Raw genomic sequence first — 16,295 nt, 5'->3', positions numbered from 1 at the left:
GTAACACACCCCCCACCTGACCCAGGTAACACATACCCCACCTGACCCAGGTAACACACCCCACCTGACCCAGGTAACACACCCCACCTGACCCAGGTAACATACCCCACCTGACCCAGGTAACACACCCCACCTGACCCAGGTAACACACCCCCACCTGACCCAGGTAACACACCCCACCTGACCCAGGTAACACACCCCACCTGACCCAGGTAACACACCCCACCTGACCCAGGTAACACACCCCACCTGACCCAGGTAACACACCCCCCACCTGACCCAGGTAACACACCCCCCACCTGACCCAGGTAACACACCCCCCACCTGACCCAGGTAACACACCCCACCTGACCCAGGTAACACATACCCCACCTGACCCAGGTAACACATACCCCACCTGACCCAGGTAACACATACCCCACCTGACCCAGGTAACACACCCCACCTGACCCAGGTAACACACCCCACCTGACCCAGGTAACACACCCCACCTGACCCAGGTAACACACCCCACCTGACCCAGGTAACACATACCCCACCTGACCCAGGTAACACACCCCACCTGACCCAGGTAACACACCCCACCTGACCCAGGTAACACACCCCACCTGACCCAGGTAACACACCCCCCACCTGACCCAGGTAACACACCCCCCACCTGACCCAGGTAACACACCCCACCTGACCCAGGTAACACATACCCCACCTGACCCAGGTAACACATACCCCACCTGACCCAGGTAACACATACCCCACCTGACCCAGGTAACACACCCCACCTGACCCAGGTAACACACCCCACCTGACCCAGGTAACACACCCCACCTGACCCAGGTAACATACCCCACCTGACCCAGGTAACACACCCCACCTGACCCAGGTAACACACCCCACCTGACCCAGGTAACACACCCCACCTGACCCAGGTAACACACCCCCACGTGACCCAGGTAACATACCCCACCTGACCCAGGTAACACACCCCACCTGACCCAGGTAACACACCCCCACCTGACCCAGGTAACACACCCCCACCTGACCCAGGTAACACACCCCCACCTGACCCAGGTAACACACCCCCACCTGACCCAGGTAACACACACCTGGACAGTGTCCTTCCATTTCTGGTGCAGCAGTCTGGCCATGTTGAGGTCCATCCTCACAGAGTAGTCATCAGGAGAACACACACCTGGCAACCAAGCACAGGAGAGCTGAGGGAGTGTGTCTGGGGTGTGGGTGTGTTACCTGGGTCAGTGGTATGTGTGTGTGTGTTACCTGGGTCAGTGGTGTGTGTGTGTGTGTTACCTGGGTCAGTGGTGTGTGTGTGTGTGTGTTACCTGGGTCAGTGGTGTGTGTGTGTGTGTTACCTGGGTCAGTGGTGTGTGTGTGTGTGTGTTACCTGGGTCAGTGGTGTGTGTGTGTGTGTTACCTGGGTCAGTGGTGTGTGTGTGTGTGTTACCTGGGTCAGTGGTGTGTGTGTGTGTTACCTGGGTCAGTGGTGTGTGTGTGTGTTACCTGGGTCAGTGGTGTGTGTGTGTGTGTGTGTTACCTGGGTCAGTGGTGTGTCTGTGTGTGTGTGTGTTACCTGGTAGGACACCAACAGGGCCAAACAGCTCAACCAGCTGCAGAGCCAGTTCTGTAGGCAGCTTCAGTTCAACACTCTGGATGTCCACGAGTCTGTCCCTCCTCTTCTCCTTCTCCTTCCTCCCTTTCCTCTCCTCCTCCTCCTCTCTCCTCTCCATCTCCTCCAGCTGGGCTAGGAGCGACTGGGTCACCTCGTCTACGCAATACAGCTCCTCGTCTCCCTCCTCCTCCTCCTTCTCCCATTTCTCCCACTGCTCTGCGCCAGCTCCGCTCTCCGAGTCCCGAACCACTTCCTGCTCCGCCACATCTCTTCCTGGTGGTCTGTGCTCCAGACGAGTGGACTCTCCCAAGGGGGTGTTTTGTTCCTCTGAGCCGCCCCCACCCCCAGACACCGGATGGTTCAGTCCACTAACCCCACCTACCCCTTCGTCCACGCCCCCTCGTGTCCTCCACGTCTCCTCTTCCTCCTCCCCTCTTCCCAATACAACAACCGCCTCGCTATCAGAAAAGCTGGAGGCCGAAGCCTGTTCCCCTGGGGGCGTAACCCGCCCCTCCGTCCTCTCCTCCAGGGACACACCTACGGCCATGTCCAGATCTTCATCACCCTCTTCTTCATCCTCCTCTTCCTCTAGGAAGAGTCTCTCCCCAGAGTCTAGCAGCAGATTACTGGTCCACTCCAGATCCTGAGGGAGAGAGGAACCAATGGTACATTTAAAATTAATTTAGGATGGCCTCGCTATATAGGGAACGGGAACCTACTGCCTCGCTATATAGGGGACGGGGCCCTACGGCCTCGCCATATAGGGGACGGGGCCCTACGGCCTCGCCATATAGGGGACGGGGCCCTACGGCCTCCCCATATATGGGACGGGGCCGTACGGCCTCCCCATATAGGGGACGGGGCCCTACTGCCTCCCCATATAGGGGACGGGGCCCTACTGCCTCCCCATATAGGGGACGGGGCCCTACTGCCTCCCCATATAAGGGACGGGGCCCTACTGCCTCCCCATATAGGGGACGGGGCCCTACTGCCTCCCCATATAGGGGACGGGGCCCTACTGCCTCCCCATATAGGGGACGGGGCCCTACTGCCTCCCCATATAGGGGACGGGGCCCTACTGCCTCCCCATATAGGGGACGGGGCCCTACTGCCTCCCCATATAGGGGACGGGGCCCTACTGCCTCCCCATATAGGGGACGGGGCCCTACTGCCTCCCCATATAGGGGACGGGGCCCTACTGCCTCCCCATATAGGGGACGGGGCCCTACTGCCTCCCCAAATAGGGGACGGGGCCCTACTGCCTCCCCAAATAGGGGACGGGGCCCTACTGCCTCCACATATAGGGGACGGGCCCCTACTGCCTCCACATATAGGGGACGGGGCCCTACTGCCTCCCCATATAGGGGACGGGGCCCTACTGCCTCCCCATATAGGGGACGGGCCCTACGGCCTCGCCATATAGGGGACGGGCCCTACGGCCTCCCCATATAGGGGACGGGGCCCTACTGCCTCGCCATATAGGGGACGGGGCCCTACTGCCTCCCCATATAGGGGACGGGGCCCTACTGCCTCGCCATATAGGGGACGGGGCCCTACTGCCTCGCCATATAGGGGACGGGGCCCTACTGCCTCGCCATATAGGGGACGGGGCCCTACTGCCTCGCCATATAGGGGACGGGGCCCTACTGCCTCGCCATATAGGGGACGGGGCCCTACTGCCTCGCCATATAGGGGACGGGGCCCTACTGCCTCGCCATATAGGGGACGGGGCCCTACGGCCTCGCCATATAGGGGACGGGGCCCTACGGCCTCGCCATATAGGGGACGGGGCCCTACGGCCTCGCCATATAGGGGACGGGGCCCTACGGCCTCGCCATATAGGGGACGGGGCCCTACGGCCTCGCCATATAGGGGACGGGGCCCTACGGCCTCGCCATATAGGGGACGGGGCCCTACGGCCTCCCCATATAGGGGACGGGGCCCTACGGCCTCCCCATATAGGGGACGGGGCCCTACTGCCTCCCCATATAGGGGACGGGGCCCTACTGCCTCCCCATATAGGGGACGAGGCCCTACGGCCTCCCCATATAGGGGACGGGGCCCTACTGCCTCCCCATATAGGGGACGGGGCCCTACTGCCTCCCCATATAGGGGACGGGGCCCTACTGCCTCCCCATATAGGGGACGGGCCCTACTGCCTCCCCATATAGGGGACGGGCCCTACTGCCTCCCCATATAGGGGACGGGCCCTACTGCCTCCCCATATAGGGGACGGGGCCCTACTGCCTCGCTATATAGGGGACGGGGCCCTACTGCCTCCCCATATAGGGGACGGGGCCCTACTGCCTCACTATATAGGGGAAAGGGTTTCATTTGGGACTCAGACATAGATAGACTAGTGTCCTGTCCAGGGGGTGTCCTGGTACATCAAGCTGTCCCACTACAGAAACAGGAAATAGGGCAGGAGCCAATAGGGCAAGATGAAATAGGGCAAGAGCCAATAGGGCAGGAGCCAATAGGGCAAGAGGAAATAGGGCAGGAGCCAATAGGGCAAGAGGAAATAGGGCAGGAGCCAATAGGCTGTTCTGGCTCAGACAAGGTTTACTTCCTTTACACAGATAGAGCCTCAGCCAATACAACAACACACAATAAGCAATAATAACAACAACAACAACACACAATAAGCAATAATAATAACACACAATAAAACCAACAACACACAATAAACAACAACACACAATAAACAACAACAACACACAATAAGCAATAATAATAACACACAATAAAACCACCACCAACACACAATAAACAACACACAATAAACAACAACACACAATAAACAACAATACACAATAAACAACAACAACAACACACAATAAACAATAACAACACCAACAACACACAATAAACAACAACACACAATAAACAACAACAACACACAATTAACAACAATAACAACACCAACAACAACACACATAAAACAACAACAAACAATAAACAACACCACACAATAAACAACAATAACAATAATAATAACAACAACAACAATAATAATAAACAACAAACATCCCGACCTGCTGACACGTGTCATAGAGGTCCTCCAGAGTGTGTCTGTTGACTAGTTTAAAATGGCGTCTGAGAATGACGAGGTTCTGCTGTCTGGTCCGGCCCTCCTCCAGCTCCCTCTCCTCCACCTGGCTCCCCTTCTCGTGCGTCACACGGTACGGCACCACGCGCTGGCCGGAGGGGTGAACCGCGACGCCCGCCGAGACCGCCGCCGATACCTCTGGGAGGAAACGGGAAGGGTTGCCGTGGAGAATGGCGAGGGTGTTGTTAGGGGGAAAGTGGTATCCCGCGGCCTCGGTTGGGTTGTCGCGCTGATTGTGGTCGAGACGCCAGAGGAAGGCGAAGTCTTGCGGGTCGGTCTGGGAGGAGCGATCTGTGTCGGCCAATGACGGAGGAGGGGAGGGGCGGTGGGGGTTAGGGTTAAGGTCAGGGTTGAGATTAGGGTAGAGGTCAGGTTGGAGGTTAGGTTTGAAGTTAGGGCTGAGGTTAGGGTTGAGATCGAGGTTAGGGTTAAGGTCAGAGTCGAGATTAGGGTTGAGGTTAGGGTTAAGGTCAGGCTTGAGGTCAGGCTTGAGGTTAGGGTTAAGGTCAGAGTCGAGATTAGGGTTGAGGTTAGGGTTAAGGTCAGAGTCGAGATTAGGGTTGAGGTTAGGGTTAAGGTCAGGGTTGAGGTTAGGGTTGAGGTCAGGCTTGAGGTTAGGGTTAAGGTCAGAGTCGAGATTAGGGTTGAGGTTAGGGTTAAGGTCAGGGTTGAGGTTAGGGTTAAGGTCAGAGTCGAGATTAGGGTTGAGGTTAGGGTTAAGGTCAGGGTCGAGGTTAGGGTTAAGGTCAGAGTCGAGATTAGGGTTGAAGTTAGGGTTAAGGTCAGAGTCGAGATTAGGGTTGAGGTTAGGGTTAAGGTCAGAGTCGAGATTAGGTTTGAAGTTAGGGTTAAGGTCAGGGTTGAGGTTAGGGTTAAGGTCAGAGTCGAGATTAGGGTTGAGGTTAGGGTTAAGGTCAGGGTCGAGGTTAGGGTTAAGGTCAGAGTCGAGATTAGGGTTGAGGTTAGGGTTAAGGTCAGGGTCGAGGTTAGGGTTGAGGTCAGAGTCGAGATTAGGGTTGAGGTTAAGGTCAGAGTCGAGATTAGGGTTGAGGTTAGGGTTAAGGTCAGGGTTGAGGTTAGGGTTGAGGTCAGGCTTGAGGTTAGGGTTAAGGTCAGAGTCGAGATTAGGGTTGAGGTTAGGGTTAAGGTCAGGGTTGAGGTCAGGCTTGAGGTTAAGGTTAGGGTTAAGGTCAGAGTCGAGATTAGTGTTGAGGTTAGGGTTAAGGTCAGGGTCGAGGTTAGGGTTAAGGTCAGAGTGGAGATTAGGGTCGAGGTCAGAGTGGAGATTAGGGTCGAGGTCAGAGTGGAGATTAGGGTTGAGGTCAGAGTGGAGATTAGGGTCGAGGTCAGAGTGGAGATTAGGGTCGAGGTCAGAGTGGAGATTAGGGTCGAGGTCAGAGTGGAGATTAGGGTCGAGGTCAGAGTGGAGATTAGGGTCGAGGTCAGAGTGGAGATTAGGGTCGAGGTCAGAGTCGAGATTAGGGGCAAGGTCAGAGTTAGGGTCGAGGTCAGGGTCGAGGTCAGAGTCAGGGTCTATCTGTGGTTTGGGGGAGGGAGGGGTGTCGTTTGTGAAGGTGAGCGCCAGCTTGCACTGTTCCTCAGCCCTGCGACTCTGCCTCCGCTCCTCACTGCCCCCACCAAGATGGCCGACTTCACCTTCCACCCTGGTCTCACTAGCGTCAGTGCACTGACTGACCTCACCAACATGGCTACATTCACCAGCTTCCACACTGCCCTCACCAATATGGCTGTCACTATCAGTACAATGACTGCCCCCACCAAGATGGCCGTCTTCACTTTCCATCCTGGTCTCACTAGTGTCAGTACACTGACTGACCTCACCAAGATGGCTTCCTTCTACCTCCAACAAGTCTTTCTCAACTAAACCCTGAGTCCCCCCCTCTCCGGCGGCCTGAATGGTCTCTCCCTCCCTCTGCTCCACGGTGTTGGATCCAACCACCTGGGTTGAGTTAGGGTTAGCCAACACACAGTCAGGTAATTCCTCCCGACTCAGGACTCGGTCTTTATCCGCCTCCCCTCTCCTCCCTCCTGCCACACCCCTCTCTCCTCCTTCTCCAAGTGAACGGTCTGAGCTAAGGGAGGGGACGAGGGAGGGGCAGGTGGGCAGGGGGAAGGAGTCAACACCTGTCTGTAAGAGCTCTAGAAGCTTCTGGAACTCTGTGACATGAGGCCCGCGACCAGGATGCCCTTCTGATTGGCTGCCTCTGGGATCTGCCTCCTCCCCCTCACCACCTCCCTCTCCCTCCCTCCCAGCGCGCCTCGCATTCCTTCCTCCTCCTCCTCCTCTTCTTTGCTCCAGTACCTCCTCTGAAGGCCAGTCTCCAACAAACTCCAACAACTCAGGCCTCACCCTCTCTCCCCCATCCCTCACCCTCTCTCCCCCATCCCTCACCCTCTCTCCCACATGCCACCCCCTCTCTCCCACATCCCACACCCTCTCTCCCCCATCACCCACCCTCTCTCCCCCATCACCCACCCTCTCTCCCACATCCCACACCTGCTCTCCCCCATCACCCATTTCTCCCACCAACTTCCCTCCTCCATCCTCTCTCTCTTCATCCCCCTCGCTCACTGATTGGCTAGCAGGCTCCAGCCTATCAGAGTCCGTCTTCCTAGTTCTACTCCTCCTCTCTTTCCTCACCCTCTGACCAATCGACTCGGAGAAAGCCACGGGCCTCTCGTCGTCACCATGGAGATCTGCACTAAACACAGACTCCACCAGACAGTGGGGAATTCCTGTCTCTTCCTCTTCCTCCCCCCTGTTCCCCTCGTCGTCCGGTTGCCACGGAGCTTCCGGTTCAGAGACCACCGTCCCTAAATCAAGAATATCCTCTTCATCCAGAATTTTAGAATTGTCCAGAATCGCACATTTTTCCGAGGCCTGTTCACTGAGGGAGAGGGACTCTGTGGACCCGTGGGCAGAGCTGTGACCCGGGGTTCTGGCTCTCCCGGAGCGGCCGACCGACGACACGTCGGGAAGCGAGGAGGAGAGCTGGGGGCAGGACCTCTCAGAGCCCTGGACCAATCGCTGCTCTCCTAGCAGGTCACGGCGGGCCTTGTCTGAGGACTTGGGCCTATCAGGAGAAAGAGAGACAGAGAGAGAGAGAGAGAAAGAGAGAGAGACAGAGAGACAGAGAGAGAGAGAAAGAGAGAGACAGAGAGAGAGACAGAGAGACAGAGACAGAGAGAGACAGAGAGATCATCTTTTCATTGTGACTTCAATTCAAGCAGCCTGAAACTAACCTTAGCCCTGGCCATAACCTTAACCATAGGCCCTATCCCTGGCCATAACCCTAACCCTAGGCCCTATCCCTGGCTCTAACCCTAACCATAGGCCCTATCCCTGGCCCTAGCCCTTAACCCTAACCATAGGCCATATCCCTGACCCTAACCCTAGGCCCTATTCCTAACCCTAGGCCCTATTCCTAACCCTAGGCCCTATCCCTGAACCTATCCCTAACCCTAGGCCCTATCCCTGACCCTATCCCTAGGCCCTATCCCTGACCCTAACCCTAGGCCCTATTCCTAACCATAGTCCCTATCCCTAGGCCCTATCCCTGACCCTATCCCTAACCCTGACCCTATCCCTAACCCTAGGCCCTATCCCTAGACCCTATCCCTAACCCTAGGCCCTATCCCTAGGCCCTATCCCTGACCCTATCCCTGACCCTATCCCTGACCCTAACCCTAGGCCCTATTCCTAACCCTAGTCCCTATCCCTATGCCCTATCCCTAGGCCCTATCCCTAACCCTAGGCCCTATCCCTGACCCTATCCCTAACCCTAGGCCCTATCCCTGACCCTAGGCCCTATCCCTGACCCTATCCCTAGGCCCTATCCCTGACCCTAACCCTAGGCCCTATTCCTAACCCTAGTCCCTATCCATAACCCTAGGCCCTATCCCTAACCCTAGGCCCTATCCCTGACCCTATCCCTAACCCTAGGCCCTATCCCTGACCCTAGGCCCTATCCCTGACCCTATCCCTAGGCCCTATCCCTGACCCTAGGCCCTGGCCCTATTCCTGGCCCTAACCCTACCCTAGGCCCTAACCCTGGCCCCAACTCTGGCCCTACCCTAGGCCCTGGCCCTATCCCTAGGCCCTAACTCTGGCCCTATCCTAGGCCCTATCACTAACCCCTAACCCTGGCCCTAACCTTAACCCTAGGCCCTAACCTTAGCCCTAACCCTGTCCCTACCCTAGGCCCTAACCCTGTCCCTAACCTAGGCCCTGTCCCTACCCTAGGCCCTAACCCTGGCCCTAGGCCCTGGCCCTAACCCTAGGCCCTAACCCTAGGCCCTAACCCTGGCCCTATCCCTGACCACAACCCTGGCCCTATCCCTAACCCTGACCACAATCCTGGCCCTATCCCTAACCCTGACCACAACCCTGGCCCTATCCCTAATCCTGGCCCTATCCCTGGCCCTATCCCTAACCCTGGCCCTAATCCTAAACCTGGCCCTAATCCTAACCCTGGCCCTAACCCTATCCCTGGCCCTATCCCTAACCCTGGCCCTAATCCTAAACCTGGCCCTATCCCTAAACTTGGCCCTATCCATAACCCTGGCCCTAATCCTAACTCTGGCCCTATCCCTAGTCTCCTGGTGAGGACACTTACTGTGACGGGCTAGCCTCCTGATGGGGTGGGCTTGGGTCCTGTTGGGGGGGTAGTTTGGCCTCCTGATGGGGTGGGCTTGGGTCCTGTTGGGGGTGTAGTTTGGCCTCCTGATGGGGTGGGCTTGGGTCCTGTTGGGGGGGTAGTTTGGCGTCGTGTTGAGGGGGTCGTGTTGGGTCCTGTTGGGGGGGTAGTTTGGCATCGTGATGAGGGGGTCGTGTTGGGTCGTAATGGGGGGGTAGTTTGGGGTGAGAGCTCCCCATGATGGAGTGAATGGTCACGTGACGATCATAATTTTCCATCATCCAACGGATCTTCTCTGCTTTAACACTGTGCCTAGTACGTCTAGAGAGAGAAAGGAGAGGGGAGGGAGAGGGGAGGGAGGGAGGAGAGGAGAGGAGAGAGGGGAGGGAGGGAGGGAGGAGAGATGGGAGGGAGGAGAGAGGGGGGGGAGGAGAGAGGAGGGAGAGGAGGGGAGAGAGAGGGCAGAGAGGAAGAGAGGAGGGGAGAGAGCGAGGAGGGGAGAGAGAGGAGGGAGAGGAAGAGAGGGAGAAGAGGGGGAGGGGAGAGAAAGAGGGGAGGGGAGAGGAGAGAAAGAGGGGGGGGGGGGGGGGGCGAAAGAGGAGGGGTTATCCATTTAGTTTTTAATTTCAATTCAGATGAATTTGTAATAACTTTATTAGTGGTTTGTTTACATTAAATCAAAGTCTATCCTATCATAATAACTTTATTGGTCATTTACATCAATTCAAAGTATATGGTAATATATGTTGTTCGGGATGTGTATGAGGAAGTGAATTCAGATGACCAGCATGCATCTGTTCAGAAACTAACTGTGAGAACTTTCAGAGTCTTCTGGATTGATGATGAACTGAAACCTGTGACAGGTCAAAGATATAATGCCCAGCATGCACCTGTTCAGAAACTGTGACAGGTCAAAGATATGATGACCAGCATGCACCTGTTCAGAAACTGTGACAGGCCAAAGATATGATGACCAGCATGCACCTGTTCAGAAACTGTGAGAACTGAAGCTAATGGGGATCCAAATAAACAAATAACTTTATTGGTACCTCTCCAGGTGTTTCGTAATAACTTTATTGGTACCTCTCCAGGTGTTTTGTAATAACTTTATTGGTACCTCTCCAGGTGTTTCGTAATAACTTTATTGGTACCTCTCCAGGTGTTTTGTAATAACTTTATTGGTACCTCTCCAGGTGTTTCGTAATAACTTTATTGGTACCTCTCCAGGTGTTTCGTAATAACTTTATTGGTACCTCTCCAGGTGTTTCGTAATAACTTTATTAATACCTCCCCAGGTGTTTTGTAATAACTTTATTGGTACCTCTCCAGGTGTTTGGTAATAACTTTATTGGTACCTCTCCAGGTGTTTCGTAATAACTTTATTGGTACCTCTCCAGGTGTTTCGTAATAACTTTATTGGTACCTCTCCAGGTGTTTCGTAATAACTTTATTGGTACCTCTCCAGTTCCCTGGGTTTGTTCTTCCACCAGGTACTAGGCTCCCGGAACAGAACCTTGTAGTTGTGCCTCAGAGCCTGTAGGGACATACAGCACATCCTACCATTAGACAGTGTGGGGACATACAGCACATCCTACCATTAGACTGTGTAGGAACATACAGCACATCCTACCATTAGACAGTGTGTGGACATACAGCACATCCTACCATTAGACAGTGTGGGGACATACAGCACATCCTACCATTAGACTGTGTGGGGACATACAGCACATCCTACCATTAGACTGTGTGGGGACATACAGCACATCCTACCATTAGACAGTGTGGGGACATACAGCACATCCTACCATTAGACAGTGTGTGTGTAGATGTGTGTGTAGATGTGAGTGTGTGTGTGTGTGTGTGTAGATGTGGGTGTAGATGTGGGTGTGTGTGTGTGTGTGTGTAGATAGATGTGTGTGTGTGTGTAGGTGTGTGTGTGTGTGTGTAGGTGTGTAGGTGTGTGTGTGTGTATGTGTGTGTGTGTAGATGTGTGTGTGTGTGTGTAGGTGTGTGTGTGTGTGTGTGTGTGTGTGTGTGTGTGTGTAGATGTGTGTGTGTGTGTGTGTGTGTAGGGGTGTGTGTAGGTGTGTGTGTAGGTGTGTGTGTGTAGGTGTGTGTGTGTAGGTGTGTGTAGATGTGTGTGTAGGTGTGTGTGTGTGGGTGTGTAGGTGTGTGTAGGTGTGTGTAGGGGTGTGTGTAGGTGTGTGTGTGTGTGTAGGTGTGTGTAGGTGTGTGTAGGTGTGTGTGTAGGTGTGTGTGTGTAGGTGTGTGTGTGTGTGTGTAGGTGTGTGTGTGTAGGTGTGTGTGTGTAGGTGTGTGTGTGTAGGTGTGTGTGTGTGTGTGTGTGTGTGTGTGTGTGTGTGTGTGTGTGTGTGTGTGTGTGTGTGTAGGTGTGTGTGTGTAGGTGTGTGTGTGTGTAGGTGTGTGTGTGTGTGTAGGTGTGTGTGTGTGTGTGTGTGTGTGTGTGTGTGTGTGTGTGTGTGTGTGTGTGTGTGTGTGTGTGTGTGTGTGTGTGTGTGTGTGTGTGTGTGTGTGTGTGTAGATGTGTGTAGGTGTGTGTTTGGTAAAAGACATACACCAGTATAATACATAAACTTGAATAACTATTGAAATGTATTTCTGATTAAAATGGAACATAGTTTGTATTTTCACATTAAAGAAAGAAGAGAGAGACCATAGTTACGTAGGGTTTCATCTCCCAGCCCTGCATGTTGGTGTTGTCAATAACAACAGGAGAGAAAGAGGCCTCCATCACTTCCTGGGCTGAGGACATCAACACCATGTTATTCAATGGGAAACAGAGACCATTTACATGGTTAGGGTGTAGGGGTTAGGGTGTAGGGGTTAGGGTGTAGGGGTTAGGGGTGTAGGGGTTAGGGTGTAGGGGTTAGGGTGTAGGGGTTAGGGTGTAGGGGGTAGGGGTTAGGGGTTAGGGGTTAGGGTGTAGGGGTTAGTTAGGGTGTAGGGGTTAGGGTGTAGGGAGGGGTTAGGGTGTAGGGGTTAGGGTGTAGGGGTTAGGGTGTAGGGGTTAGTTAGGGTGTAGGGGTTAGGGTGTAGGGGTTAGGGTGTAGGGGTTAGGGTGTAGGGGTTAGGGTGTAGGGGTTAGGGTGTAGGGGTTAGGGTGTAGGGGTGTAGGGGTTAGGGGTGTAGGGGTTAGGGTGTAGGGGTTAGGGTGTAGGGGTTAGGGTGTAGGGGTTAGGGGATAGGGGTTAGGGTGTAGGGGTTAGGGGATAGGGGTTAGGGTGTAGGGGTTAGGGTGTAGGGGTTAGGGTGTAGGGGTTAGGGTGTAGGGGTTAGGGGGTAGGGGTTAGGGTGTAGGGGCTAGGGTGTAGGGTGTAGGGGTTAGGGTGTAGGGGTTAGGGTGTAGGGGTTAGGGTGTAGGGGTTAGGGTGTAGGGGTTAGGGGTGTAGGGGTTAGGGGTGTAGGGGTTAGGGTGTAGGGGTTAGGGTGTAGGGGTTAGGGTGTAGGGGTTAGGGTGTAGTATATGTTGGTGTTGTCAATAATAACAGGAGAGAAAGAGGCCTCCATCACTTCCTGGGCTGAGGACATCAACACCATGTTATTCAATGGGAAACAGAGACCATTTACATGGTTAGGGTGTAGGGGTTAGGGTGTAGGGGTTAGGGTGTAGGGGTTAGGGTGTAGGGGTTAGGGTGTAGGGGTTAGGGTGTAGGGGTTAGGGGGTAGGGGTTAGGGGGTAGGGGTTAGGGGGTAGGGGTTAGGGGGTAGGGGTTAGGGTGTAGGGGTCAGGGTGTAGGGGTTAGGGTGTAGGGGTTAGGGTGTAGGGGTTAGGGGATAGTATATGTTGGTGTTGTCAATAATAACAGGAGAGAAAGAGGCCTCCATCACTTCCTGGGCTGAGGACATCAACACCATGTTATTCAATGGGAAACAGAGACCATTTACATGGTTAGGGTGTAGGGGTTAGGGTGTAGGGGTTAGGGTGTAGGGGTTAGGGGTGTAGGGGTTAGGGGTGTAGGGGTTAGGGGTGTAGGGGTTAGGGTGTAGGGGCTAGTTAGGGTGTAGGGGTTAGTTAGGGTGTAGGGGTTAGTTAGGGTGTAGGGGTTAGTTAGGGTGTAGGGGTTAGGGTGTAGGGGTTAGGGTGTAGGGGTTAGGGTGCAGGGGTTAGGGTGCAGGGGTTAGGGTGTAGGGGTTAGGGTGTAGGGGTTAGGGGATAGTATATGTTGGTGTTGTCAATAATAACAGGAGAGAAGGGGCTAGGGTGTAGGGTTAGTTAGGGTGTAGGGTTAGTTAGGGTGTAGTGTTAGTTAGGGTGTATGGTTAGTTAGGGTGTAGGGTTAGTTAGGGTGTAGGGTTAGTTAGGGTGTAGGGTTAGTTAGGGTGTAGGGTTAGTTAGGGTGTAGGGTTAGTTAGGGTGTAGGGTTAGTTAGGGTGTAGGGTTAGTTAGGGTGTGGGGTTAGTTAGGGTGTGGGGTTAGTTAGGGTGTAGGGTTAGTTAGGGTGTAGGGGTTAGTTAGGGTGTAGGGGTTAGTTAGGGTGTAGGGGTTAGTTAGGGTGTAGGGGTTAGTTAGGGTGTAGGGGTTAGTTAGGGTGTATGGTTAGTTAGGGTGTAGGGTTAGTTAGGGTGTAGGGTTAGTTAGGGTATAGGGTTAGTTAGAGTGTAGGGGTTAGTTAGGGTGTAGGGGTTAGTTAGGGTGTATGGTTAGTTAGGGTGTATGGTTAGTTAGGGTGTAGGGGTTAGTTAGGGTGTTAGGCTGTAGGGTGTAGGGGTTAGGGTCCCCTAAAGCTGAGGGGTTAGGGTGTAGGGTGTATACCTCTAACGTGGTTCCATTCGTGGGCCTCCCCTAAAGCTGAGGGGTCGTAGCGATAGTCCCCATGACGACAGAAATAATCATCCGTGCTCAACACCACCCCATGTGGGTTCTGTTCCAGCATGGCCCTACACACACACACACACACAGAGATAACACACACGCACGCACACACACACACACACACACAGGGATAACACACACACACACACACACACACACACACACACACACAGGGATAACACACACACAGGGATAACACACGCATGCAAGCACACACGATTATTGGTGAGTGTGGTTAACATTATTGTAAACACACACACACACACACACACCCATCCAACACCCCGCCCACCCCCTATACACACCCCTAACACGTCCCCTTACCGGGCCAGGGTGGACTTGCCCGACCCAGGAGCTCCCCGTAGCAGCACTAGGACACGCCCCTCCAGCCGGAGCCTACCATGTTGCCCAGAGAGGAGGGGTGCTCTGGGGCCAGCAGACACCCCCCCTGTCCAAGACCTGGGGACGGTAGGGGCTTGACCGAAAGGGCCCTGGGCCAACCAGTGGGAGGCGGGTGTGGCTCGGGTGTGCCAGGAGGAGGGGCTTAGTGCCACAGGGACGATAAATGCCGGCCCCGTTGCCTGATTTCCGCGGGCATGCGGTTGGAACTCCGGCGCTCGAATATTCCAGAACGACGGGTTGGCGAGTCGCTCTTCTTCTCCTGCGACGCTCGTCTTCGTCCTCGCCCCCCTTACTACGCCGCCTGGTGGTACGGTCCGCTCGCCCTCTGGATGAACAGTGAACTGGTCCAGTTTCCTGTATGCCTGGAATGCAGAGGATGGCGATGAAGTCAGATGGCCGAAGTCCAGTAATGACCGTTGCCGCCGGTAACCGGCTGCTCCTCCAGAGAAGTTGAGGCTCAGGTCAGAGACAGGGGAGTGAGGTCCGCTAGCCTGCCCAGCTGAGAACACCCTGTCTGGGGATGGCTGGTCCCCTGTGAGCCCCCTCCTGGAGGCTGAGGCTCTTGGGCTGGACTGGAGCGGCTGTGGCAGGGCCTGCTGCTGGGCGCCCGGGGGCTGAACGAGCAAGGAGAGGGAAGAGACGGATGAGGAAGAGGAGGAGGAGTGAAGATCACCGTGGTCCCTCTCTCCAGCTTCCTGCTGTATGGTAAGATTCTCCAGCTCACGGTCGATCAGAACATCAAACTCTTCTGTCAAGTCAGTGGTCAGGTCCTGGTTATCTTCGCTGAGGAGAGGAGGGGCCCGTCGGGGAGGGGAGAGGGGGACAGCGGACTCCCCCGTAGGAGGGTGGGGGTGAAGGTCTGGTTTGGAGGAGTTGTGTTGGGGGCTGAGGAGAGCTGCGGTAAGCTCGAACCCGGAGAGGAGGGGAGGGAGGGGGCCAACACGCTCAGCTGCTACAGACAGCTCCAGGAGAGAATCCATCGCATTCTCAACTACAGGAAGAGACATGGAAAGAGAGAGAGAGAGAGATGGTAGGAGATAGAGGGGGGAGATGGTAGGAGAGAGAGAGAGAGAAAGAGAGAGAGAGAATGGTAGGAGAGAGAGAGGTGGTAGGAAAGAGAGAGAGAGGGAGATGGTAGGAGAGAGAGAGACGTGGTAGGAGAGAGAGAGAAAGATGGTAGGAGAGAGAGAGAGAGAGAGAGAGGGGAGGTGGTAGGAGAGAGAGAAAGATGGTAGGAGATAGAGGGGGGAGATGGTAGGAGAGAGAGAGAAGGGGAGATGGTAGGAGAGAGAGAGAGGTGGTAGGAAAGAGAGAGAAGGGGAGATGGTAGGAGAGAGAGAGAGAGGTGGTAGGAAAGAGAGAGAAGGGGAGATGGTAGGAGAGAGAGAGAGAGGTGGTAGGAAAGAGAGAGAAGGGGAGATGGTAGGAGAGAGAGAGAAAGATGGTAGGAGAGAGAGAGAAAGGGAGATGGTAGGAGAGAGAGAGAAAGGGAGATGGTAGGAGAGAGAGAGAAAGGGAGATGGTAGGAGAGAGATAAGGGGAGATGGTAGGAGAGAGAGATAAGGGGAGATGGTAGGAGAGAGAGAAGGGAAGATGGTAAGAGAGAGCGAGAGAGAGAGAGAGGTGATAGGAAAGAGAGAGAAGGGGAGATGGTAGGAGAGAGAGAGA

General features: G+C 54.7%; 1 protein-coding gene across 1 annotated transcript in view; it reads right to left on the bottom strand.

Moving 5' to 3' along the window:
- The window catches only part of LOC139375507 (NEDD4-binding protein 2-like), a 33,393-nt gene that overhangs the window by 12,851 nt on the left and 4,247 nt on the right, over window positions 1-16,295 (bottom strand). Inside the window, exons 2-10 of the mRNA XM_071117339.1 lie at window positions 14,550-15,618; window positions 14,166-14,290; window positions 12,066-12,154; window positions 10,849-10,925; window positions 9,371-9,712; window positions 5,746-7,828; window positions 4,660-5,466; window positions 1,586-2,267; window positions 1,104-1,189 (exon numbers count right to left, since the gene is read on the bottom strand). Of these exons, the coding sequence (XP_070973440.1) occupies window positions 1,104-1,189; window positions 1,586-2,267; window positions 4,660-5,466; window positions 5,746-7,828; window positions 9,371-9,712; window positions 10,849-10,925; window positions 12,066-12,154; window positions 14,166-14,290; window positions 14,550-15,618 (5,360 nt within the window). The remainder of the gene's footprint in view (window positions 1-1,103; window positions 1,190-1,585; window positions 2,268-4,659; window positions 5,467-5,745; window positions 7,829-9,370; window positions 9,713-10,848; window positions 10,926-12,065; window positions 12,155-14,165; window positions 14,291-14,549; window positions 15,619-16,295) is intronic.

The sequence above is a fragment of the Oncorhynchus clarkii genome, chromosome 19 (assembly GCF_045791955.1).
Source record: "Oncorhynchus clarkii lewisi isolate Uvic-CL-2024 chromosome 19, UVic_Ocla_1.0, whole genome shotgun sequence".
NCBI classification, from domain to species: Eukaryota; Metazoa; Chordata; class Actinopteri; order Salmoniformes; family Salmonidae; genus Oncorhynchus; species Oncorhynchus clarkii.
Note: the sequence above shows the minus strand (reverse complement) of the source record. Positions and strands in the feature narration are given on the sequence as shown.